Genomic DNA, 27,181 nt, shown 5'->3' with positions numbered 1-27,181 from the left:
ATTTATTTGTGTGTGTGTGTGTGTGTGTGTGTGTGTGTGTGTGTGGCCAGCTCAGCCCACCAGGGGGCGGGGTTGGCTGGCATGTGGTGCTGGGGGATTGAACCGCAGTCCCTGTTCTTTGCTAAGCTTGTTCCAAGTAGGTGCTTTAGACCACTGAGCCATCTCACCAGCCCAGTCCCCTGAATTTAGTTGAACTTGTAACACCACATTGCCCAGAAAAATGAACCTTTTGAAGAAGAAATTTGAATAAAATCATACCACAGTACACAAAAATGAAGTTGTTCAAAACTTATCGTAAAGAAAAAAGTCATTAAAGCATATATATAAAATATATTAGCTATGGAAGAACAAAATTATATAGCATCTTATTCCACATTAGAAAAAAAAAAAATAAAGACCAAGTGTGTAAGAAACTAGACTAATTAAAGGACTGGAAGAAAAAAAAAAAGGATCTGTCCTCTTTGAATTTTATGCTTATCAAACATACCTTTGAAAACTAAAAGCAAAATATTTTCCAGCTATACAAATTCAAAATATTCTAATACCTCCAGATGTAGCATATAAGAAGTAACAAAGAGCATAATTCAGAAGGCAAGAGAAATTGCTCTGTGGTCCTGGATAAAGAATAAAGAGCTCTCCAAATGATAGTTATGCAGGACTATGTAAAATATATTAGATGAACCCATTTAAAAGGTCATTGGGCCAGGGAGATGGCTCAGTAGAATAAGTGCTTCCCTGGCAAGTGCAAGGGTCTGAGTTCAATCCCTGGTTCTAGAAATAAGTAAATAAATAAAATAAAAGGTCATTGAAGATTTCTACGAAACAATATCAATCTTATGTCAGTTATACACATATTGTTTTCATGTGAGTGTGTGTGTATAAAAAGGAAGAAGTAATATAGAGTCAAGGAAAATGGAAATATACTTTTTAAAGTTTCTAATACTAGGAGAAAATATACCATGTCTTATAAGTCAAAGATACAGTATAAATCTTAAAACAAAAATTAACATTAAGCAATATTCAGAAAATCAAATATTAATTAAAAATTAAATGTTTCAAAACAATTGAGCTAAACCAAAGTTTTCATGATAGTAAAGAAGTACTAAGAATAAAACATAAGATAAATACTGAAATGGCAAATAAATGATCAGCACTTCTAACAATTTGGGGATAGATAGGATATCGCACAAAGTTCTAGTGTGTCGTGGACCTGGACAGTGTCCTTACTAGTGGCCAGTTGTCACTTGTGGTCTGAGCTACTGGTATTTCCTTGATGTCCACCCTGTAGACCCAGACAGAATCATGACCCATAGGTTGCAGGAGAGGTCCCTTTGTAGAGTATGCTGCTGTATACAAAAGAATAACTGAAAGACTGCTGTTGTATACCTCTTATTCTCCTGTGTTTAATTGTTTGTCCTATTTGGTGGGTTCTTTCCATTCTCATTCATGGAGTTGTGGTCATTTTGCTCCCTCTAGAATATCTTTTAGTAGTCTAGGCTTGGCTTTGTGGTCATGAAATTCTTTAGTTGTTCTTTGCCATGGAAGTATTTCACTTCTCCACCAAACTTGAAAGAGAGTTTTGCAGGGTATGTCAGTCTGGGTTGGAATTTGTTTTCTTGCAAGACTTGTGGTAATTTGCTCTATGCTGTTCTTGACTTGATGGTTTATGAAGAGAAATGTACCATTGTTCTGATGGGTTTTCCTTTAAATGTGATCTGTTTCTTTTCTTTCGCAGCTTTTAGTATACTGTTCTGTGCTGAATTTCTGGGATCTTGATTATTATATGTCTAGGTGTGTTTTTAATTGGAAACCAGATTTAGATCCTTTGGGAAAATCAGCCTTCCTCTGTGAGTGGAAGCTTCTATGTAGAGGCAAGATGGGAAAAAGTAACAACTTGCATCTTTTGGTTAATGTGTAGCTTTTCTCAACAAAAGTTATTACTGTAGTCATCTACATTTCCCTGGTTATCATTTATAGTAGACAGTATAGGGCTCATACCTGTAGTCCCAGCACTTGGGAGGCTGAGGCACAAGGATCCTGATTTCAAGCTCAGTTTGGACTATATAGCAAGGCCCTACCTCAAACAAACACAAAATAACATGTTTTAAAAAAGGAAAGTTAAGATGATACAGTGGCTCTGGACCCATCTTCTGTATTTGTGTAGTTTTTGACCTTGGTGCATTATTCTATTCCTCCCCCAAAGAAGTATCCTATGAAAGAAGTAAGACTATATACCTAAAAGTCAAAGAAGAGCTCTATTTTTCCAGAAGAGAAATCCTAAGAAAGATTGACTTTGGGTTAATCAAGTTCAGGGATGTATGTGATGCTTTAGATTTTTCTGTTAATCAAGAATGTTTGGATCTTGCTAGGAGACATAGTACATGGAGACGTGGTGTTGACAAGCTTTAGAATCTGTGATTACCTTTTTGGAGCAAGGAGCCGATTCCTAGATAGATGTGAGTGAAGGGTAAAAAGGATCTTGTACAGATTGATATAAAGACTGATGCTTTCTACGAGCTAGAGGATGGGCGGTATACAGCTTGTATCTTCACAAAGACGCTAGACAGTGCTCTGAAGCACTGCATGCCAGCTAGCACCCTACCGTTCATTCTGCCTTAGAAAAGATGTACTTTAAGAGTGGACAAACTGAGGATAGGTGGTACCTGTGCCAGCCATCCTGCTTGTTTCAGTGAGTCCAGGAAGATACTTTCATACCCAGGAAACAAAGTCATATTTGGTTCTCCTCTCCGTTGTCACATTTGGAACCAAGTTTTTAGTTGTCCCTTACTAGGTTATTCTGTATGTATGTGTTTCATGTTAATTGATAAATAATTTATAGAGCAGAACTTCACACCCCACTTTTGGTTTTACTATGTTGCCCACACTGAACTCAAACTCATTTCTTTCAGTCTTAGCTTCCCAAGTAGCTGGTATTGTGCCACTGGGCCCCGCTAAAATTTACCCACTTTATGGTACCCTACATCAAGGCATAGACTGTTTCTGTTACCTCAGAAAGTACCTATGCCTGTTCATGGCCAGCCTCTCCATCCCTCACAACCACCAGTCTGTTTTCTGCTCTTACAGTTTTTCATTTTATAGAAAGTCATAAAAACAATTCATACACTTTTTTAAAAGATGATGCAGGGCTGGCCTGATAGCTCAGTGGACTAAAGTGCCTGGTCCACCTCCAGGCCACGCTGAGATGGCGCTTGAGACTGGACTTGGTAGCGCGCACCTATAATTCCAGCACTGGTAAGGTTGAAAACAGGAGAATCACTGTGAGTCTCATCTACGTAGTGAGACCCTGTAGACCCTGTTTACATAAAAATAAGATAATACATAAAAAAAGATGATGCAATGTAGTATGTGAATGTAAGTTTTAATTAATTTAGGAAAAATGAGCAGGTAAAAGTAACAGAAGTATTAAAATTTCTAGAAAAACAACACAGATTTAAAGGAGAAAATTATGATAATACTGAAAGCAAAATACAAAAATTTAATATAAAATCTTAAAGCATAGCCAGAGTATAAAAATTCTCAAACTCTTTCTTATAGTTAACGCTGGAGTAACAGCCAAAAGGTAGAAACACCATGAAAATTAAAGTGAAAACAGAAAGAAGGGGAGGAGACATTGGAAGACATTGCATGTGTACCAGCATATATATATATATATATATATATATATATATATATATATTACGTTTTATACACAAACTATAAATCTGAATTCAGGTGGTAGGTTCATGGATAGTTTTTATTATGTCCTTATATGACCATTATTTGTTTATTTAACAAATCTTGAGAATGTAAACAGTGTAGTGTTAAAAAGTAAAAGTTGACCCTGGCAAGTGCAAGGGCCTGAGTTCAATCCCCGGTTCCACCAAAAAAAAGTAAAAGTTGAAAAAAGGTAGGAAAAAAGAGTAAGAGAATTAGAACAAAATTAGAATGATAAAATATACCTACAAAAATACAGAATTTATAAGCTTACAATTCATAAAAATCCATGGATAAGATAAATAATACAACGCAAGGTGTGTGTGTGTGTGTGTGTGTGTGCGCATGCATGCATGTGCGTTGTGTTCCTTGGGACTAGCACAAAGGAAAGAAATGTCTCCTTTTACCGCAGGTTACCTTTTGGAATACCGTTAACGCAGTGAGTATACATTTTAGGTACAGGTGTACATTACAGATACAGTTGATTTATCTGATTATGTGAATTTAGGACTTAAGACATTTTAAATGTAAGCACATAGCCTATAACAGTAACAGCAAAACCTTACGATCCTCATAGCAGTTCTTTGGAGGAAAATTTTGTACCTTTTTTTGTTTGATTTTTGTTTTTATGGGGTTTTTTGGTACTTTTTTATATAGCCAAATGTATGGCTGTATTCCTGTTTCCTCTTTCAGAGGTTTTGTGACTTGTGATCAAAAGTAGAATCTAACATATCTGGAAGAAAAATGCAAGTAGTAATGTCTCTATTCTGAGTATGTTTCTAATCAGATTATCTTAAAAGTTAGCTAAAAGTGTGCTTTAACATGTTATAATATGCTTGGAGAGAATGTTGTACGCATTGTCAAAGACTATTCAAGAGAATGAGTGCTGCTTCCTCAATTCTGTTTACTGTACTTCATTCTTTTTTGAGAGCTGGAAAATTGTGAAATTTTGACTCCTGAACAAAAGGGTTTGTCTTTTCATTAACTCATTGTTAGCCTGTGGCACCCATTCATCCCCTACCTATCTTCCTTAGTTTCTGTGTAAGAAATACGTAAATATCTTCTTAAAACTCCTTCCTGGCAGCAGTTTCGTAATTCACAACTCCAATGCCAACTTCACTAGATCTCTGGTACCACCTTTCCACTGGTACCTTCATTATCACCTCTGCTAGCCTTCCTTCACTGGATATTCACTTCCTTTTTTCTTTTCTTTTTTTTTACATCTCTGTGAATGTCATATATGTCCTCATCAAAAATCTCCTCCATCTTTTTATTAATGTAGGGGTAGTGATTGGAGATTGAGCCCAGGGCCTTTGCCCTGAGCTTACATGCCCGGCCTTTTTTATTTTGCAATAGGTTCTCACTAAGTTACTCAGGTGGTATTCGTGGTATTCAAGCTTATGATCCTTTTGCTTCAGCCTCCCAAAATGCCAGAATTACAGGTGTATGTTATCTTGCACGGATTAATCTTCTCTTTCTGTTAAGCTCCCATATGAAATACATCGCAAAAATACTGTGGCTAATGGGGGAAAGGAAAAAAGAAAGGGAAAAAAGCATGTATGTGAATACATAGGATAGCTAAGATGAGTGTACTGCTAATTTCAGTTGGCTTTTTTGAAGGTATCAGTTAATGCTTAAAATTTTTCTTTGACTAATTTTACATGCTTAGATCTGGTAATCTGAGCAACTACACTGAAGACAATATGCAATGTAACAACCACTGTTGAATGCCTGTGACCTTGGGTTGGTTTTTTTTATTGTTTTGAAATTGTGTATGCAATGTCTTATCTGTTCTTTCTCTTCTCTTTAAAAGTACCATGGCTCGAATTACTCCACAGTTTAAGAAGCTTCAGTGTGTCACCATTATCTCATGTGTACTCTTCACTACAGATTCTCACCTCTCACCACAATCTGCAGTTTATTTTTATATTCCACTGTTCCCCTGCATAAATATTCTAGATTCTGTCCTATGACAAATATGCACAGTATTCCTCAAACATATTTGCTTTTTCCTACCTTGGTTTTGTAGCTGTACTCCACCTGTAACACCACCTAGAAGACATTTTCGTTTTTATCTCCCATGTTTTTCCAGTAGGAATAAAGAGATCTCCCTCCTTAGAATAATTGGTATTCTGTGGATCATATCACTTTCCCACTGAGCTTTTTTTAATAATGATTTTCAGCTTGACTTTTTCTTTTTTTTTTGTGAGACAAGATCTCGCTGTGCAGCTCAGACTGTCCTTGAGCTTATTTTTGTAGCCCAGGTGTGTGCCACCATGCCTGGTCAATGACATTTTGCATAGAATACATTTATAGAGAACAGTGTTTATATCTCCCTATATTTCATGCTGAATCAAGTATGGTATTGGTACTAAAGAAATATGATTTTTGTTTTAATTAAATGATATTTGAAAGTAGAAACCAATATTGGTTCCAAGGAAATTTTAGAAAGCAAAATTTTCTTGTGCAGTACAGAGGAATCCTGCTTTGCCTGCCTCCTTCCCTTTTGTGGAGATACATTACAGACCACCCTAGACTGTATAAGTGTAAAAAAATAATTTCACAGAATTTTTGCCCTTATCAGGAAAATAAAGAAGAAATATAAGGCACATGAAAAATATTGAACGTCAAATTAAAAATAAGATTACAGAAGAGATCATTGCAAGTGTAAAGTTCTTACTTAATACTTCACCTAAATTTGAAGATTTGGTTTTTAACTCTTGATTTCAACCTGTGGTTCTTCTCATTGATGATTCATGTTTATCTAGATACAGACAGGAAAAGGATGTCCTCTGCCAGTTTATTTGGGGAAGGCCAAGTCATCAGAAAATTACCTCAGACTGTCTGACTCACCAAATTATATTTTCACATACACAGAAAGCATTCACATGACAGGAGAAGAAAAGCACTGCAAGTTTAATGCTTGTCTCATGAGTCCCATCACCAGTGTTTTTCCCCTGGACTTAGTTCATTTTTCGTAATTTTTCTGAGTGCTGTGTCCCAGATGGTAGTATAAAATAGTTGAGAAGTCAGGGATCAAGCCTGCCACATATCCTGCCTTAAGGAATATGGAGCCTGGCTCACATGTTTTGTACTAACTTTTAATATTGTCATGCTAAATCTCCATGATTCTGTTAATTTTTCCTCCTCTTCAAATTGTATTATTTTTGTTATCCTTTCAAGTTTACCGGTCTTAGAGTTTATACTTCCTTATAGAGTTTCCCCATTTCCTTTATAATAGCATAGTAGTCAATCATGAGATTAGATTGCTCCCATATGACCTGTTCTAGTTCATTCAGGTTTTGTAACAAAATGTCATAGATTAGGTAGCTTATAAACAGAACTTTTATTTCTCCCAGTTTTGGAAGCCGGAAAGCCTAAGATTATTGTGCCAGAAGATTTGGTATCTTGTGAAAGCCTTCTTTCTGGTTTGTTGATGATGCTGTCCAGCTGTATCCTCTTTTATAAAGATACTAATCTCCCATTTTTGTAGTGCCCCTTGTTATCTGGGTCCTTTTTTTTTTTTTTTAAACAACCAGGTGTTGAACTTGGGACCTCAGGCTTGCCAGGCAGGCATTTACACTGCTAAACTGTCTCCCCTGCTAATCTCCCATTTTTGAAGATTCTCACTGCTTAATCACGCTCTTCGCAGCCTGATCATTTCCTAGAGACCCAGGGTCTAAATAGTACTTTGAAGGTAGTGTTGCAGCATAAGAATTCCAGGTAGTCCAGGAGTGTGTACCTCAGTGGCAGAGCCCTTGCCAAGCATATGCATAGCCCTAGGTTCAATCCTGAGGACCACAAAACAACAAAAAATATTTAAGAGGTTGTAAATATCCAGACCATTTGTAGACTGCTAAAAGCCAACCTATATGATACTAAAGATCTAAAGTTAGGTGTTGAGTTCAGTATTTAGTCTGGGTGGTTAACCAGCTAATATTTAAAGCTGTACAAAAATTCAAAGAAAATACAAGTCATGCTCTTAGAAAAACTACACAGAACTGTCTGCAGCACATATCTATGCATTAACTTGAATTAATAAAAACCAACAGGATAATTTGTTGAAGCACAGAGAAAGCACAGTCAGCTCTGGCCTCAAGGAGCCTGCATGTTTATAAATAAACATGTCTGTCTGTTCTGATCACTTGACTCCTTGCAGCTTGCTTTCCTGTCCCTCTTTTTCTCTGTGACACTCGCCGTGTCCTTCGTGGTCATAACACATGCTCTTTCTTTGTCTGCGCCACATTCTGTTCTCTTGCTTGTTGCTCTTTTAATCTGTCGCATGGCTTTCCCCTTCTGGCTCACTCACTGCCCTCCTCCGTGCATGCCTCCCCTTCTCAAGGTGGTGGCTCTGTTATTCCCACTGCAGCGAGCATTCCCACGTGGCTGTAGGCTGGCTGCCCAGCTTCTCCTGCAGGTCAGCAACCAGAGGAGAAAAAAGGCTGCACTTCTAGCTCCCGTTCTAAAAATCTAGAGACATTGTTCTTTGTATCTCAGAACTATGGAACTGTTTCCCACTAGAATCTTGAGTTTCAGAAGGAGAAAAATGGCAATGCCCAAAAGAATATACAGAGCCTCTTTTGAGCGGACCAGACAATTAAATCTTAAGAGTAGGAAATGAGACGAATACTATATTTAGTTGCCTTGTTTGTTTTTGGTCTTTTTTGATTTTACTGTACTTTTTTGGGTGAATTGTCTTTTAGTGGAGGGTGAATTTTTTGGTTTTGATGCCAAGAACCGAACCCAGGGCTTCTAGCTTGCCAGGCAAGCATTCTACCACTGAGCCAAATCCCCAGCCCCCAATTACTATATTTAAATGCAGCTTGCTTAATCCTAACTGTAGTGTTGTTTTTATGGAATTCCTGTTTGTTATTCATACTCTTTTTTGAGTATAAGGGCCAGCCAGATAGCTCAGGGGATTAAAGCACCTGCTTAGGCAGGCTCAGGAACTGGGATTCAATCCCCAGTGTGCCATGCCACCCCCCTCCGGGGCACACTGAGCAACTGAGACTGGGCTTGGTGGCATATGCCTGTAAATCCTAGTGCTTGGGAGGTTGAAAACAAGAGGATCACTGCAAGTCCAGTCTGTGTAGTGAGACCCTGTAGACCCTGTACTAAATACATTTTTTAAAAAAGAGTGTAGTAGTCAAAAATGCTGCTTAATAATTAAAGACAATATTGTTTTCATTATTTTTTGAGTTACTTTTTAATTTATAGAATTGAAGAATCTGCTACTTTTTATATATCTGACACTAATATGTTGCTGAAGTTGATTAGGCTTATTGTAAATATTAACCTTAGCTCTTTGCACTGTTAGATCCAGCAGTAAGGTTAGGAAGTGACAGGTACTCATTCCTTATGATAGGTGTGTTTTAGCACTTTCCAATATTGTGCCTTTTTTTTTTCAAAGTTACTTTTTATTTTTTAAAGGAAAAGAGGTTTATTTTGGCTCACACAAACTTCTATTTTTGACTCACATGAATACCTTTCTGACTAGACTTTCTACCTCTTGATGAAAGCATACTTCAGCTTAGATTGATACTTATCCATATAAAATATGTAGTGATGTTTGAGTCTCCTGACCAAATTTATATTCCTGATTATGATTTATCACTTAAATATCACACTGTGAAAAGGTAAGCTTATATATTTTGGGTAGAAAAAAATAGTAAATGTCATTTTATTGTATTTTTATTTTTGGCCTTCTGCATACTAAGGCAACTGCTTTGCTTATTGTATTCTTAATGCAGCATATGTTGTTGTCTAACCCTTTTTAATATTTGCTAAGGGAGGAGTAATTTTTGTTAATTCACCCTGACGTGTTAACATAAAATGATAAGTGATGTAAATTTTTCTGTAGGCTACAGAGAGTGAGGTAGGAGATGTAGATTTAACGCGCCTTCCAGAAGGACCTGTTGATTCTGAGGATGAAGAAGAGGAAGAGGAAGAGATTGATCGAACAGATCCATTGCAGGGACGAGATCTTGTTCGGGAATGTCTTGAAAAAGAACCTGCAGACAAAACGGATGATGACATTGGTAAGAAATACATGTGTTCACATAAGGCTGCGTAAATTTATATAGTTATTGATTGCACTTAAATTACTCTAAAAGTTAAAGGTTAAAACAACATACATTTCTTATTTTGTGTTTTAGTGACTTGAGATTTTTAACAGTTTAACAAAGGGTACTTGTGGATAAGTGTGTGACACAAGGTTGTAGTCAGAATGTCAAGGGTGGTTGCAGTTATCTTAGTCTTCACTGGGCTGAGCTGGAAGATTTGTGTCATAAGATGGCTACTCACATAGTTTTTTGGTACAAGACCTCATTTCCTTCCTCATCATGTTGGCCTTCCTTGCTTGCTAACATGTCCTTACATAATGGCAAAAGACTTCCCCAGAGCAAATAGTGTATGGGAGAATAAGACAGATGTCACAGTATCTTTTGTGATTTGGCCTCAGAAGTGACACATCATCACTTTGGCCAATGGTTTATCACACCAAAGAACCCTGTTACAGTAGGGGAGGCAGCTACAGAAAAACTTGAATTCATCAGGACATCAGGATCAGTTAGAGCCATCTTTGAAGTTGGCTGCTACAGATTATGAAACAAAAGCTTTGATTGCAGTCAACTGAGTTTTCCCTTCTAAAATATGTGTCCAGTGCCTACAAATTAGCTTTATAAAATTTTTCAAAAACTGTATTTTATTTCCCTAGTTTGAAAAAGTGTGTGTGTGTGTGTTTCGGGTTAGAACTTCATACATTACTTTATACATATTCCTTCATGTAGTTTCTCACAGATCTTGTTACTGTACTTCGATTGGAAAATTAAATACTAAAGATACTGATAGTAAATGTCACTTAGTGTCTGCTTTAGTTACTGTCTCATCCTTGAGACATAGTACTCAACACATACAGCTTGCAGGAGATTTGTAAGTTTCGGCTGATAGCAGGCTGGCTCGGAGGCGGGGAGGCAGGGAAGAGGGCATGGCAGAGAGGCATTGCTCCTGGCGTGGCAGACAGAAGACAGAGCCAGGGGAGGAGATAGAGCCTTGCAGGCAAAGCTGAGGAACCCAGCTTCTCCAGCAGGCTCCAGCTCCCCAGTGGGCCTGGTGTGAACGTCGTCGTAGGAGACTGATCCATTGAGGAGCACCCTGCCCCCATGGCCTGGTCACCTTCCCAAAGCCCCACCCATGAGTGCATGAAGCTCTGGGGCAACATCTAGGTATAAACTGTAACTGTCAATTACTATATTTTATGATCAAATTAGGAGTTTATCTTAGGTTATTTAATAATAGTCATTTGAATTAGATAGGACTACTGATAAAAATCATAACTTTTATCAGTAAAGTCTAAAAAGTGAGAGTCCTTAAAAAAAGTCAACATACCAAAAAAAAAAAAAAAAAAAGTCAGTAGCCCTTGGCATTCTGAAGATATAGTATTGTTAAATAATCAACAGTTTAAACTCATGCACTAAATATCTGGACAGAAACTGAAAGTACATTTTCATTGACAAATTATACTGTACTGTTTTCAGAACGTTTTTTTAAAAAGTTGAAATACAATTGCTTCCAGTTATCTGAGTTTAGTATACAGCTTATTGCAGTCTTTTCTACTGAACCCTCTAGCTGACTGTTTATGTGTGCTTTCACTTATATTTATTTATCTTTATTTCTCATATGTGGATACCAAAGCATGGCTTGTGGAACCCATAAACATAAAATAGGCCAGAGTGTCACCTAATTGCTTTGACAAATCTTGAACTAGAATTCATACCCATTGTCCCTAATTTAATTGCAGTATTTGTTGACCTGTATTACAGTATTTTTTTTTAATATTTTTAGAGTGTGTGTGTGTGTGTGTGTGTGTGTGTGTGTGGCCAGCTCAGCCCACCAGGGGGCGGGGCTGGCTGGCATGTGGTGCTGGGGGATTGAACCGCGGTCCCTGTGTTTTGCTTAGCTTAGCTTGTTCTAAGTAGGTGCTTTAGACCACTGAGCCATCTCACCAGCCCCTGTATTACAGTATTTAAAAAAGGAAAAACAAAATTCTAGTCAGATAGAATCAGGTGAAAGCCCTGCCTATCAGTTAGGTTAGAAAGTCACTCAGCCACCTCAGGGTGGCAGCTTGGGCTCCAGAACTAGATAAACTGCTGTCTTGCTCCAAATCTGACTCTGGGGAGCACAAGGCCTGGTGTCCTGCAGTATGCCTGTGATGTGTGTGAGTTGGACACATATATGACCCTACCTGGTGTTTTAAAATTAGCAGTCATAGTGTATCTTCATTTCTGTACTTCTAACAGTGTAAATCCATAATTTGAATAAGGTATTGGGTATTGAATTCAAGATTTTGTTTTATCTTTAATCCTTACAGTAGAATTTCTGTGTTTCATAGAGCAGTTACTTGAATTTATGCACCAGCTCCCTGCTTTTGCAAACATGACCATGTCAGTAAGGAGAGAGCTCTGCTCAGTGATGATTTTTGAAGTGGTGGAGCAAGCTGGAGCTGTCATTCTTGAAGATGGGCAAGAGGTAGGTTAGCACATGTCACGTGTTATGTAATGTGGGTGCTAATTTTTTCTAACTTTATTCTTAAAAGTTTAATTACTATAAACTTAAATGTATCCTGACTTTAAAAATTTAAACTACTCTAAATGAATACTAAGTTCAGGGTAGTTATAGTTTCTGAGGGGATAAATTTTTGTTTTCTTTATTGTTAGATTTGATTTCCTAGTGATGAATTTTAGGCAGAATACATAACTCCATGAATAAGTCACTGAATCAGTTGGTTTTATTTCCCAAATTAAGTTTTTATTTTGTTTTGTTGTTCTTGTTTTGTTTTTGTCTTTGAGACAGGGTTTCACTGTACAATTCAAGCTGGCTTGAACTCAAACTGCAGCTCAGGCTAGTCTCAAACTCAAAGTGATCCTCTTATCTCAGCCTTCTGAATGCTGGGGTTATAAGCATGTCCCACCATGCCTGGCTCAGATTAGGTTCTAGGGCTTTTTGACAAACTGTACATTTGTATCTATCATTATTGTTTAAAATATTTATCAAATAGATTTTTCTATATTATCCCTTTCTAAAAAAGAGGGAAGCATCTTGCTGACAGTGCCTCCTAGTGGGCTGTGGCTACTTGAGATATTTGTGTGGCAATTTTGTTTAAAAATGCTTGGATGGCATCTTGTAGATTGTTACAGAAAGGATATAAAGGGGTTGGAAGGGATTAGAACAGAGAGAGAGAGAGAGAGAGAGAGAGAGAGGTTAATTCTTAACTACTCCTAAAATGGCCATAAAAAGTTTGATAGGACTACTATGTTCAAATGAGTTACTGTATACCAGCATGCCTAAAACTCGAGGTACTCACAGCTCTGACCTATTGTTTGACTTAGTGTTTCTCTTGATGTCATGTAAAAAAACTTAAGTAACATCCAGTGGTGTTCATTGCCATGTATTTATCATAGTAAAAATTGAAAGTGACCAAGGTAACCAAAAGGCAGTGATTAACCAAATCATTATATAAGCATACAATAAATTATATAGTCATATATCTATCTATCTATATAGATAGATATATAGTCATTCCATTTTGGTTTTTTTTTTTATAACAATAGAACTGGAATGAGAATCTTAAACATGCTAGGCAAGTGCTCTACCACTGAGCTATTGCCCCTGCTCCCCAAATTATGGAAGTTTCTTTCTTTGAGATCAGAGGCTTTATCTTTAGCTTTGGTTTGCATATTTTCTTATCTCCTAGAATACTTCCGTCACACAGTGTATATTCCCCCTAAGAGTTTGATTGACAAACGAACATCAAATTAAATTTTTTAAAGACACAAAAACTCAAGTATGTCGACAATTGTAAATGATATTTGGCAAGAAGTAAGCTGAAGTATTAGCTGTAGAACAATAAGGTTTTAAATTATTTTTATTTGCTTTTCCTTAAGTTTTTGTATCCTTCTAATTTTCTGCAGTCCTACCAGAAAATTTTGTTATGTGCCACGTACTACTTTAGACACAGTGATACAGTGATAGGGAAAATCAGATATAGTCTCTCATCTTTAGTAGTGTGTGTAATCCACAAATTCAAAAATGAATGTATCTTATTAAAATAGCAAAAAAAGTGAACTTTTGAAAGGTAACCATACAAGAACTGGAACTAGATTTTCATTAAGTCTCATTAAAATTATTGAAAGGTAGGCTAATAAGAGGAGGGGGGTATCAAATCAGGAAAAAAGTAGTATTTTGTTGATACACATTAGATCTTTAAAAATGTTATCTCCCTGCAGGATTAAATACTTTCATATAAATGAGGACAATGTCTTCTCAACATTAGAGAAATTTTGAATGTTTTACTTTGTTAAGTTTAGAGGTTTTCTAATTTTTCTAAGCCATAAGTATCTACACTTTTTTCTTTTTATTTTATTAGTACATTTTAGATACACATAGTAATAACACTCGTTATATGGAATTTGTAGCTGTACATGGTATATCTTGCCTTGTCGTTTTTTTACCACTTCCCTTCTTTCAGCCCCTCTTCTGTTTACAAAAGCTTTGTTTCCATTTTTCCTTCTTTTTTTTTTTTTTCTTGACTCTTTCCCTTCCCTTCTCATTGGAACATTTTCTTGCCATTTTCCAGTTTATATTTAGAGTAATTATTATGTACCAGGCATTGTTCTAGGCACTTTAGTATTTAAAAACTCATTTTGTTAACATAGTAGTCCTATAATAGCAACTACCATTTTAGCAGTGGTGAAAATGAAGTCTGCATGGGGTTATAGAACATTCTGAAAGTCATTCAGCTGGTTGATGTAGGATCTGGATTACAATTCTAAGGGTTTGTGTTCTTAAATGGTGTATTTGCCAACAAGAATTTGGCCAATTATGAAAGTTCCTAATTTTCATTGTTGACTAAAATAAGAAAGTAAAATAAATTTTAATAATGTATGTAGACAAGACTAAGAGAATTATTGATAAGAGAACTTAATAATATAGAACCAGATCTTGCTTTTTCTTTTTAAAATTATGCAAGTTATATATTTTGATAGATTCTTGTTAACATGAAATCTTTTTTAAAAGGTTTTTAATTTTTTTTTTGTGTAGCTTGACTCATGGTATGTTATTTTGAATGGCACTATAGAAATTAGTCATCCAGACGGAAAAGTTGAAAATCTCTTTATGGGGAATAGTTTTGGAATTACTCCCACTCTGGATAAGCAATACATGCATGGAATTGTTAGGACTAAAGTAGATGATTGTCAGGTAAGCTTGTCTCTTTGTTCAAATACTCTTGCTTGTTTAATTTAAAACAGCTACACCTAATTTTTGTTGTGTTTTTCTTCAAAATAAAACAGCTTTGTTTGAGAATTAGAATGTTTGAGAATTAGAAATAGAAAGCTAGACAGTTAATAAAGGAAAGTAGATTTTATATCTACATTGGATATTTGTAGAATTTAGCAAACTTTAAATTTTTAAAAGAATATGAAAATAGAAATTCTAGTTTATTAAACTTCTGTGTGACAGCCAATCAACCAAGAGTCTTTATTTTTAAACAAAGGAAAGAAATAGGAACTTAGTTATTTGTTTCTAATTTACTCCTGCTTCATGTTTTCTTTGCACAGTGTCAGTTTTGGAAGAAGTAGACACTTCTGCATTTAGAGCAGAACTCAAACAGTTGACTTTTTCGTTCTCTTAGTGCATAAATTGTTTTACCTTGTTTGTTTGTTTTTTTAAGGACTAATGGGCTTGAATGAAAGAGGACTGATGCCGCTCGATTTCTTGCCCTTGTGCTCTGCCTTTGTGCACAGTGATGTGTTTATGTACTACAGGTTCATTAATTGTCCTCATGTTGTTCTTGGACAGTTCGTCTGCATAGCCCAGCGGGATTATTGGAGAATTTTAAATCATGTAGAAAAAAATACCCATAAAGTTGAGGAAGAGGGAGAAATTGTTATGGTACATGAGCACCGAGAGTTAGATCGGAGTGGAACCAGGAAAGGACACATTGTAATCAAGGTGGGTGTTTTTCTTTATTATTTTAGGGAGAATAGAGCTTTTTATCTGTCTTTGGAAGGGCATCAAGCCATTTTTTTAAGTAGCTCAGTATAGTTCACTATGATATTAGAATATATATTGGAATCTGATTTAAATGAAGTTGGTTCTTTTAGTTGAATTTAGTTGTCTAGCTGACTTGTACACATGGTAATGATGAAGGATAACTTACTGTCATTTAATATCAGCATTGGTAGGATATTATTTTGAAATATTTTGGTTAACATTTTCTTCTTCAGATGTATTTTATAATTCATTGATAGCGGAGTTCTAAATTAAGATGCAGAGCACTTGTTGACTATCTGTAGCAATGAAAATAGGGGTTCTCCCAGATTCTCCCTTTTGTTTTCTGAAAATGGAGGGCTAAATGAGGTAAGTCAAACAGTGAAAGTCTGCAAGTTGATACCTGTAGCACATGGATTTCTCCAGATCCTCTCCTCCCTACTCCTTGCCTTCTTCCTTGTCTCTTTGAAATGCTCTGGATATAAAATGGAGCAGTGTAGGTGGGAGAGGATACATAACATACAACATTCTCTTTTCAGAACAGCCTTGGTAACAAGATATGTGTTGCACTCTTTATTGTAGACTGGGCTGTTTAAAAGTGAAGGAGATAAACCAGAGACCTGAGTCTAGTGTCTTACTGATTTGTGCCTTGGTCATCAGGCTTTTCCTCGGTGCTTTCTTTTCTTAAACTGAGTGCAGGCTTTTTATGTAATAAAACGATGAAGGGATACATGGACTACCTTAGGCTAACACTTTATTTTGTTCTTTTTGATTCTTTTGGGTTTTTTGAGAAAGAGCTTCACTATGTAGTACAGGTTGGCCTCGTACTCACTATGTCATCCAGGCTACCCTGAAATTCATAGGAATCCTCCAGCCTCAGCCTCCTGAGTACTGGGCACCACTTCTGGCATGTTTTTTTGTTTTTTTTTTTTTTTGTTTGTTTGTTTTTCAATTCATTTTATCTTTTGTGTGAACTTTTTGGTTTTTTTTTAATTATTTTTTTAAAATTATTTATTTATTTTTATTTATTACATTTATTTATTGTGTGTGTGTGTGGCCAGCTCAGCCCACCAGGGGGCGGGGCTGGCTGGCATGTGGTGCTGGGGGATTGAACCGCGGTCCCTGTGCTTTGCCAAGCTTGTTTCAAGTAGGTGCTTTAGACCACTGAGCCATCTCTCCAGCCCTGGACTTTTTGTTTTTTAATTGCAAACTGAACTGGAAATTTGCAGGGACATTACAGACAGCTCAATCAAATTCCCCTGCCTTTTTTGTTTTCTGAGACAGGGCCTGGCTGTGTAGTCCAGTCTGGCCTTGACTTCATTGTATACCCAGGCTGGCCTCAAACTCACGGCAGTCCTCCTGAGTGTTGGGATTATAGTGTGCCCACCACGCCTGGCTTCCTTACTTTCAGTATTTCACTTCCTTTACTCCATTATCATCCCTCTTCTTAGAGTCATTTTATAATGATTTGTAGATGTGAGACCTTTGCACTCTCACATATTTCATATCTTTCTACACTCAAGAACACTGTCCAAATGAAGAGCGTAAGGTCCTTCATGTCACGAAGTAAACATTGCTAATATGGATCCACTTGGCTGCAGACCCTACTATAGAGGATCACTATAAGTCTGAACTGTGTAGTGAGACCCTGTATCAGAATATAGAATAAATTTTTAAAAATAAATTTTAAAAATTAATAAATTGTTTGACATTTGGCCTGTGAGATCTTCAAACTGATTCTTGCATTCTTCTGATGATATTGATTGAGTGTTTCTTGTTCCTTGGCCAGTATTAGAGCTCAGCATAAACTTTTTGTCTGCTTTAGCTTTGGGATCCACCTTTGCTCTAGGAGCTGCTTCCAACAGAGGAATAGCATTTATGTACCAAGATCTGGACACTCACTATACTTATTGCTACTGCTGTAACATTGTTTTTAGATCCCTTCACCAGACAGCTAGGAAATACAATGTATAGCAACCATAAGTTCCTACTAGTACTTCCAGTTGCAATACTTTACTAAAGAAGTTTTCTCTAATCTTTTCCTGTTTGCAAATATCTTCTTCAGAAGTTGCTTGTTATACTTTGTTGATTATGATCAGTCTCTACCATGCCCAAGGAAGCATATCACCCATCTCTTTTGCCTGCTTCTATTATATGTGCCCCATCTCCCAGCATTCCACCTCTTGGCTGCTAGTGACCACACTGGTGACATGCCCTGCATGGTCCTAAGGCTCATCTGTGGAAAGCTTTCAGTGTCCAGTGTAGGCCGTCATGGATTTAGCCAAGCAGAGTGATAGCCTCTTTTTCATGCTGCCTAGTTCCTGTCCCTGACTTAGCTGTATATGACCTAAGAACCACATCAAAGTGACCCAAAATGATGATTTAGATAATAAATCCAGATCACAGGCTTAGGCTTAAAATGTTTTGGAAGGTAGGAGAAGAGCAGTAATGTATAGTCTCCTTGGCACTTAAGTAGGCTATACGAAAAATCTTTCAGGCTTCCTTCTAGAGAGATTTACATTCTTTGTTAGTAGGGAGCACCTTTTTATAAATTCGTAGATTAGGACATTGTTAGCATTAATGTATGCTTACTTTACAATTAATTGTGACAAATTTTTCAGATAAAAGCAAATTAAAGTTTGGGTTATGGCAATTGTTGGTGTCTGTATCAGGCTTAACAGCTGGTTTCTTTTTCTGTTTTATTTTTAGTTGTTTGCTTCTATATATGTGCTATATATGAAAAAACAAAAAGGCTAGTAAATGTTGACATTGATTCAGAAGCTGAAAGAGGAGCAGTGGGAAATGTTTATATTTCCTTTTATAAACTGAGCAACAGACAGGCATTTTAAACTGAGAATGTAAAAACAACTGTAGGACTCTGGGTTCCTCCTAAAATGGTCAGCCAGCAGGGAAAAACTAAGGAAAAGGAAATACAGTGATCTATTTGAGGGAGTAAAACTGGCTATCTTAGTTGACATATTTTCCTGTACCCCGTCAGAAAAAAAAAATTTAAATGCATTAAATTTGAAAGAAAGCTTGTTTCCTATCTTTTTTTTTCTTTTTTCCTTTCCTTTCCTTTGCTTTGCTTTTCCCTTTCCCTTTCCCTTTCCTTTTCCCTTTCCCTTTCCCTTTCCCTTTCCCTTTCCTTTCCCTTCCCTTTTCCCTTCCCTCCCCTTCCCTTCCCTATTTAACTCACTCCTCCTTCTGTTTTGAACAATCACCACGTCCCCAGCTGTAGTATGTGGCTAACAGAAGTGCCAGCGGAAGCAGGTGTAGCTGAGTAATACTTCTGGGTACTTATTCCTCTCCCATTTGTTACTCTGAACCTCTGGGTGCTACTGAAGTATAACTTAAACAAAACTGTCTGCTCCCAGTACTGAGGTTCTAAAGGTGAAACTCTAGTTTTAAAGGAATATCTACAGAGGAGTTACTTGAATCCCAAGCTGTTTATTTTTCTTATCTATGCTGTCTTTGTGTTTTTAGGCAACACCTGAGCGTCTCATCATGCATTTAATAGAAGAACATTCTATTGTGGACCCAACTTATATAGAAGATTTTCTATTAACTTACAGGACATTTCTTGAAAGTCCTTTGAATGTTGGAACCAAGCTACTGGAATGGTTTAAGATTGACAGTTTGAGAGATAAGGTTAGTTGGGGGGTTTACATATAATGGACATGAAAGTGATTTTAACATTTAAATTTTACTAATGAGAATCTTTGCAGTTGTTAGGTTTGTTTATTTTTTTGGTTGATTGGTTAGTTGGTTGATTTTGAGTCAAGGTCTCACAATGTAGTTTAGGCTGGTCTTGAACTCACTAGTCTAAGCTGGCCTCAGACTCATGGAGAGCCTCCAGCCTTAGCTTCCTGAATGCTGATGATTGAAGGTCTGTGCTACCATTCCCAGCTTGATTGATTAATAACAATTCAGTTCATCTAAAAAATGAATGTCACCGTAGATATATCTCTGCTTACGTACATTTATGACAGAATAGCCTGTTAAAAGTGGACATGATAAAAACAAGTGAAAGTAAATATGAGTCTTAAAAGGCAAAAACTAAAGTAAAGGCCATGGCATAGCTATGTAGGAAACACGATAGCTGCGTGATAGTATTTTGTAATTTTACTAAAATATTGGGTTGTTTCTAAAAAATTAACAAAATATTAACTAACTAGTAGCATGATAAATTATTTTCAACCTCAGAATAAGGAATATTTTAAGTTTTATGAAGAACAGATTTTATAATCATTTGAAGACAATGTGTCACACTACAAGTTCTCTCCTTTGTCTATGTCAAATCTTCCTTTACAAAATTTTTTTCATTAAACATTGTTTGATGTTTTAAATAGATTATTATCTTATTGTATGGGGTATTTTGTATATTTAATGGGCAAAATATTAATACCTCAGCAGATCAATGGGAATAAGGTGGTTTAAGTAAATAAAAGGTAGGATCTCAATTACCAACTGTCTTTCTGACTTGCATTTTATAGGAAGTATGATGATACAGGTAGATTGTGAAATTCTATTAACTAGAACACTACAGTATCAAAAGCTATAGGCATGGTCGGGGCGATAGCTCAGTGGCATAAGCACCTGCCTGGCAAGTGCAAGGTCCCAAGTTCAGTCCCTTACAACAACAACGAAACAGCTACAGGCATTCCCCTTTGCACTTAAATATAGTTACTTCAGTTGCTGAGAAATAAAGGCATGCTTAGAGACTGAATAAATGTAGCAATAATCGGATAGCCATACGCAAAAGAATAAAATCCAGCCCTTGTACCCATCTACAAGAATTTACACAAAATGGGTTAGAGGCCTACATATAAAAGCTAAAACTGTGGCATTCGTGGAAGAAAGAGTAATTCTTCATGACTTGAAGTTTGGCAATTACTGTTCGGATATGACACCCAGCGCACAAATAACAAAAGAAGAATATAAATAGGACTTTATCAAAATTAAAACCTTTTGTGCTTCAAAGGAACAGCTCAGAAACCCAAGACAACACCTAAAATGACAACTATGTTTGCAAAGCACTTTCATTTGTTAATCTTTAACTGTTTTTTTAAAAAAATTGTAGAACAAAGTGACCAGGTTTACCACTTCAAAATTTGTCAAGTTTTACTGTGAAGGAGTTTCAGATTTTTTTGTTACAGTATTGGTTAAACATATTCTTGGCTATAGAAACACTTTAGGATGGTCCTTTCATTAATATGCATTTATAATAAAAGCCTTTTTTAAAGATATGTCATCCTGTGTACTTTGGAAAGGAAAATGCATGTATCTACTTTGGAGTGCAGAGTCCTCCTCCAGGGAAGCAGAATTTCAAACTGAGCAATGGAACTGGCCTGGTTTTGGAAGTGGAGTTGTTGGGGCGGGGCTGGCCATGGAGTTCAGTTCCTTCTTAGTTTTCAACAAGCTTTTGGAATCGGCTTTGTGGAAGAATGTCTCTCATATTTCTATACCTAATATGCTGCCTTCTCTGCTTCCACAGGTGACACGGATTGTATTATTGTGGGTAAATAATCATTTTAATGATTTTGAAGGTGATCCTGCTATGACTCGATTTCTAGAAGAATTTGAAAAAAATCTAGAAGATACGGTAAGACTCAAAAGAGTTTATCTTTTTCAGAATTTAGAGGCCTCCTTATCCCTTAGCAAGAATAGCAGTTCAGAAGAGCAGCAGTCATCATCTTTCCAGTGTCTGAAATGTCCGTTCTGAAAGCTTTCAGATCTATCCTAGAGACTTTGGTTACTTCTTTACCATTACAACCCAGATAAATCTCCTCTTTCATTTCTGTTTAAGACTAATAACATTGTTATTCTTTATTTTTCCAGGTTTGCAAGCATTAGTCTTGTGTATGGGCTGCCTTTATCTTGAGTTTGGTAGCCAAAGTTTGGTGGTTCAATTTTCTGAAACTCTCCCTCTCAGTGACTTAGGCATGTACATACATATACACACATACATGTTTGCTTCTCTTTCACGGCCATTTCTTTTCTACCCCCAATTTAGGATATTATGATTTCATTATACCTAATCTGTTAAAATAGCCTGCTAACTGCTCTTAGGTCTAGTTTGTCTTCCTCCTAGTCTATTCTGTGTGATCCAGAGATTATCTTTTTAAAAAATATTTATTTATTGTGTGTGTGTGTGTGTGTGTGTGTGGCCAGCTCAGCCCACCAGGGGGCGGGGCTGGCTGGCATGTGGTGCTGGGGGATTGAACCGCGGTCCCTGTGTTTTGCTTAGCTTGTTCTAAGTAGGTGCTTTAGACCACTGAGCCATCTCACCAGCCCCAGAGATTATCTTAAAACTGTAAATGTTGCATATTGCTTTGTCTGTAAACTGTAATTCCTACCAAAGTTCCTGTGTATTGATGTTCTTCACATACATTTTTAGCATTTTTTATCTACACTATTTTATAGCCAAACCATACTGTTGCGTATTCTTTGCCAGTTCTGTACCTCAAGCCATGCTGGTTTTCTGTGCCAGTCCTACTATTTGAAACTGTGGAACTTTGGATGCATATCTTACATATCAGATATGTACATTTTTACATATTATTAAGACTTTAAAGGTTTACTTGCTATGTATGATTTCACTTTTTAAAAAATATATAGCACCTAAAACAGTTCCCCCAAAGTCCTCTTAATTTCCACAGTAGCTACTCATGAATCTTTCTTTCTCTCTGTCAAATGTAAAACTGATCTGCAGGTGGGTTTCTGCCTCGAATTTGAAATTTAGGAATTATGTAAATAATTCAACAAGGTGATTTGAATATAGCTTGGGAGTCACATTGCGTATATTAAGATCAAGCGCCACCACTGCTACACGTGTGAGTTGGATAAGGTGCCTGACTTTTATGTCTCAGTTATCTTAGTTGAAAGATAGCCTCTAGTTCAGTGAAAGTGTATGATAATTATAATGAGTTAATGATTTTAGCAGTCTGAAGACAAACAGCAAATGCTTCAAGAGGATTGAGTTTAATGAAGAAGAGAAAATAGGCACATTTTGTCTCCTCCTTTACCCCTTGGTTCCTGTAGACTACTCAGCAGAGTGTCGTATCTGCTCCATGCACAATGGGGAAAATGGACAGGGACCAGGGAACCTGAATAAAGGGACACCTAGTATCATTTGGCTCTGTTGATGCTGGCTGTGTAAACATCTAGGGGACATTGAAGTGTGAAAACTGCCTCACAGTCGTAGAATGTTTTGGCCAGTAAACAGTTAGTTATCAGTTATTTATTGAATTCTAATAATCCAAGGAGTTATGTGGAGTCAGAACAAGTATAAAACTTAGTGTCTTTTGAGGGGTAGCTTCATTGTAAGGAAATGAAATTTACATTTTACACTACTTGAGAATAATTGAGTATAACCTGGTACTAGAACCTAAAGTTACAGAGTTTAAGGAAGAGCTAAAATAATACAAGACGTCTTCGTAGAAGAGGTTGAAACTCAGATTTGGAAAAGTGATTCAAGTCATTAAAGGTCTTAAATTAAGGTTTAGAAACATTCTGATTTTGTACACCAGCCAGGACATAAGAGAGGAGGTTTGGGGAATGAGAAGTAATGTTTGCTATTCCTCTGTAAATGAGACATTGAATTCTTTCTAACCTGTGTTTATCCAAAGGTATTCAAACATATTTAAATGTCTTGTTCTTGAATGTACTGTGGGGTGGAAGTGTCCTCTCAGTTTTGTTTATCACATATTCTGTAGTCTGTGTCTATACTCCAGTAACTTAGAAAATTTTTTAGACGCTTCGAGGAATAGGTTTGTGTACATTTTATCCTTCGCTACCTTACAGAAAATGAATGGTCATCTCCGGCTGTTGAATATTGCCTGTGCTGCAAAAGCTAAGTGGAGACAGGTTGTGTTGCAAAAGGCTTCCCGAGAGTCACCCCTGCATTTCAGCCTCGCCGGGGGAAGTGAAAAGGGATTTGGTGTTTTTGTTGAAGGAGTAGAACCTGGTAGCAAAGCTGCTGATGCGGGATTGAAACGTGGTGACCAGGTAAGTAACCTGCCACTTAAAATTTTTTCTTTGTATCTGCTACTTTTGTCCTCATCTGATAGTTCTTCAAATGAGCGTGGCCTGTTTTTCTAACCTTTTTTTAATAGGTACTATTTAAATAAGATTTATTTTTAAAATACATTGCTGACATAGTAAGTGGGTTGGAACTCATTATGAAATTTGTAGTGAGATCTTTACTGTTATCCTAGTGGAAATTTTGGCCAGAAACCACATGGTACACTGCACTCTATCAATATGACCTCCTTTGGGCCAGCCCATTTGCAAAGATTAGGAAAGTATCATCTGGCAATTTCATAATATTCCACAAAGATCAGTGTATGAGTTAGCATCCTTAAGGGTTTTGAAAGTGAAGACACATCCATCTCATCCATAGCATTTTCAAATATAAATGTCTGAAGATTACCATAAATGGTAGTATCAGCTTACATAATTTTTTTTAGTGTTTATATAGAACCATAACGATATATAAAAAAAAGTGAACCGACAAGGAACCAGAGAAAATAAGACACTGGGAGGAATTTCGTGATCATTTGTTCTTCTTGTATCAGATTAGGTAATGTGATTTACTGACTTGTTACATAAAAAAATACAATTCCCAGGTATATCTCAGTCCTATTCATCATCACATTCTCAAGAGATGAGGGCTGGAGAATGTACTTTTAACAGAGCTCTCCACAAACCTCTCTCCTCATGCACACCAAAGGTGTTTTCCTAAATCTCACTGATTTAAAAAAAAAAAAAAAAAAACTTCATGGATCATCAGAATCAGGAAACTTAATTTTCCCCATTTAGAACTGTGTTTATTCATTTATTTTTAAAGTATAGCTTTGTTTCACTTTTAAGAGCCATTCTTTTTACTTAAATTACAGGATATTTGTATTCTGAAAGATGCAGCACTTCAGAACATTGATTCATAACCCATGGGTTATCTCGCCCCAAAGGCCATTTGGAAATGTCTAGATATACAAGTCTATCTGTATCTATATCTGTTTGTTTCCAGGTATAGGCAGATTGGTGCATTCATTTGTTTGTGTTTGTGGTGCTGAGAATCAAACCCAGGGCATCCCACATGCTGGGTTAAGGCTCTACTGAGCTAGACCCTCAGCCACTGAATGTATGTTTTATTATCATGATTTCTGGGTTATTACTGACACAGTGCATAGAGCCTAAGAATGCAGCTGAACAGCCTGTGGTGCCCAGCATATCGTCCACAGCGAAAGATGTAGTTAGCCCAAAATACCAGTCAAACAAACAGATAAGAAACTCTGATGTAAACAAGTTCACAAGTCCCTTTTTTCCCCAGTGAAGTTTTAAAGATTTCTAGTCCTTGCCCCAGACCACTCGTTAGCAATGTCTAACAGCCAGGATCTCAGAATCAGTAGACAATTATTTGTTGTTGTTCAGGTATTTTGTATATAAAATTCCCTAGTAGCTGTGATTTTTCCTCAAAGCACTGAAGTTACAGAAAGGTGTCACATCCTCTTAATGTTGCCCAAAAGAAGTCCAAAATCAGTCTTCACTTTTCTCTCACACCTTTGATTTTCCCCACCCCCCAGCCCCTACCCCTGTAACATTATGTATATTATGTATAGATTCTTCATTCTCTGTACTTGGAATTAAGAACTCTCCTTAGCATATGTTTTTTGGGTTTTTTTTTTTTATTTGTGTGTGTGTGTGGCCAGCTCAGCCCACCAGGGGGCGGGGCTGGCTGGCATATGGTGCTGGGGGATTGAACCGCCGTCCCTGTGCTTTAGCTAAGCTTGTTCTAAGTAGGTGCTTTAGACCACTGAGCCATTTCACCAGCCCAGCATATGTTAAAAAATAGTTCTCTTTTATCTTTATAATCATCGTATTAGATTAGCCATTTTAGTATGTAGATGTGCTATTTTACTTCTGTATAATTTTTTTTTCTTTTCCCAACATTGTTTTTATAGTATCATTTTGTAGAATTCCTTTAATTCTACACTCTTTGCTGCTTTATTTATTTTTCTTATGTTTGTCTTTGTCCTTTTTCCTTTGGAATTTTTTTAAATAAGCCTCTCATTTTAAAAATTATTTTATTTTATTTATTTATTTTTGGCAGAACCAGGGATTGAACTCAGACCCTTGTGCTTGCCAAGGAAGCACTTATTCCACTGAGCCATCTCCCCAGCCCCCTCATTTTTTAAAAATAAGCCCCTTGATGTATATCCAAATTGTGAAGTCCCTACTCTGAAAAATTAGCAGTGTTCAGATGGGAAAAAGAAGCCCATCTCATTTCTGTTTCTTGTTGTTTGACTCCTGATTCAATTAGTGGCAGCAAAATATATTGAATATTGGGCTGGAGAGATGGCTCAGTGGTCTAAAGCACCTACTTGGAACAAACTAAGCTAAGCAAAGCACAGGGACCGCGGTTCGATCCCCCAGCACCACATGCCAGCCAGCCGCGCCCCCTGGTGGGCTGAGCTGGCCACCCCCCCACCCAATAAATAAATGTTTAAAAAAATATATATATATAGATAGATAGATAGATAGATAGATAGATAGATAGAATATACTTTAGAGTGCTGCTTATTTAATTCACTTTGAAATGCAGTAAGTTTACATTTAATTACTTGTAAAATTTGTATATTATTAAACTTTTAAGATTATAGATGTAAACTAATAATAGTTTAATTTGTATTTTTCAAATACTTTTAAGATAATGGAAGTAAATGGGCAAAATTTTGAGAATATTACATTTGTGAAGGCTCTTGAAATTTTGAGGAATAATACTCATCTTGCCCTTACCGTGAAGACCAACATTTTTGGTGAGTTTTGTTGTAAAAATTGCCTTACCTTTTTTTGCTAATAGGAAAGCAAAAAGTCATTACAGTGAAAGAAAAATAATAGAATGTAAAGTTTTTTGTCAAAATCTGGTATGGTTTTATTAGGATAATTTTGTTTAGTAACTAGAATTTTCATTTTCCATGATTTATATTTATTACTTCAATATCTTAGAAAATAAGTTTGAAAATAGATGTACAGCTACACTTAATCATGTAGGAAATGAGCGTTATATGGTACTCAGCTGGAACCCTCCTCAACTGGAGAGTTCTTGAATAAAATTTAAAATGACTTCATTCAAACTTAGAAGTCATATTTAGGTTCTTTCCTCTCTGCTAATGTGAAAATCAGTCTACTTCTAACCTTTGAACTAACTTTAATTATGAAACTATAAGAAAATAAGTCATTACTTTAATTAATGAATCAAAGATTTCTAATAATAGTAAACTCCACCTTTCTATGTAAAATTTGTACTACACTGTCTGCTTTGTGATTTTATCATATTTGTGTATGAAAACACATATATTAAGGTTGTACTTGTAATTAAATCTTTTTTTTAACTTTTAGGAAATATTTATTGTTTCTT

At 36.4% G+C, this 27,181-nt stretch overlaps 1 protein-coding gene across 9 annotated transcripts in view; it reads left to right on the top strand.

Annotated features, from left to right (window-relative positions):
* Rapgef6 (Rap guanine nucleotide exchange factor 6) overlaps positions 1-27,181 on the top strand; it is a 223,318-nt gene that overhangs the window by 126,582 nt on the left and 69,555 nt on the right. For all 9 annotated transcript variants that reach the window (XM_004629326.2, XM_023713121.1, XM_004629328.2 and 6 more), the window contains 8 exons: positions 9,575-9,752; positions 12,104-12,240; positions 14,812-14,970; positions 15,571-15,723; positions 19,246-19,410; positions 21,257-21,364; positions 23,566-23,769; positions 26,471-26,579. In XM_004629326.2, coding sequence (XP_004629383.1) covers positions 9,575-9,752; positions 12,104-12,240; positions 14,812-14,970; positions 15,571-15,723; positions 19,246-19,410; positions 21,257-21,364; positions 23,566-23,769; positions 26,471-26,579 — 1,213 coding nt within the window. The remainder of the gene's footprint in view (positions 1-9,574; positions 9,753-12,103; positions 12,241-14,811; positions 14,971-15,570; positions 15,724-19,245; positions 19,411-21,256; positions 21,365-23,565; positions 23,770-26,470; positions 26,580-27,181) is intronic.

This window comes from Octodon degus, unplaced genomic scaffold (assembly GCF_000260255.1).
Source record: "Octodon degus isolate 3935 unplaced genomic scaffold, OctDeg1.0 scaffold00029, whole genome shotgun sequence".
Lineage (NCBI taxonomy): Eukaryota > Metazoa > Chordata > Mammalia > Rodentia > Octodontidae > Octodon > Octodon degus.
Note: the sequence above shows the minus strand (reverse complement) of the source record. Positions and strands in the feature narration are given on the sequence as shown.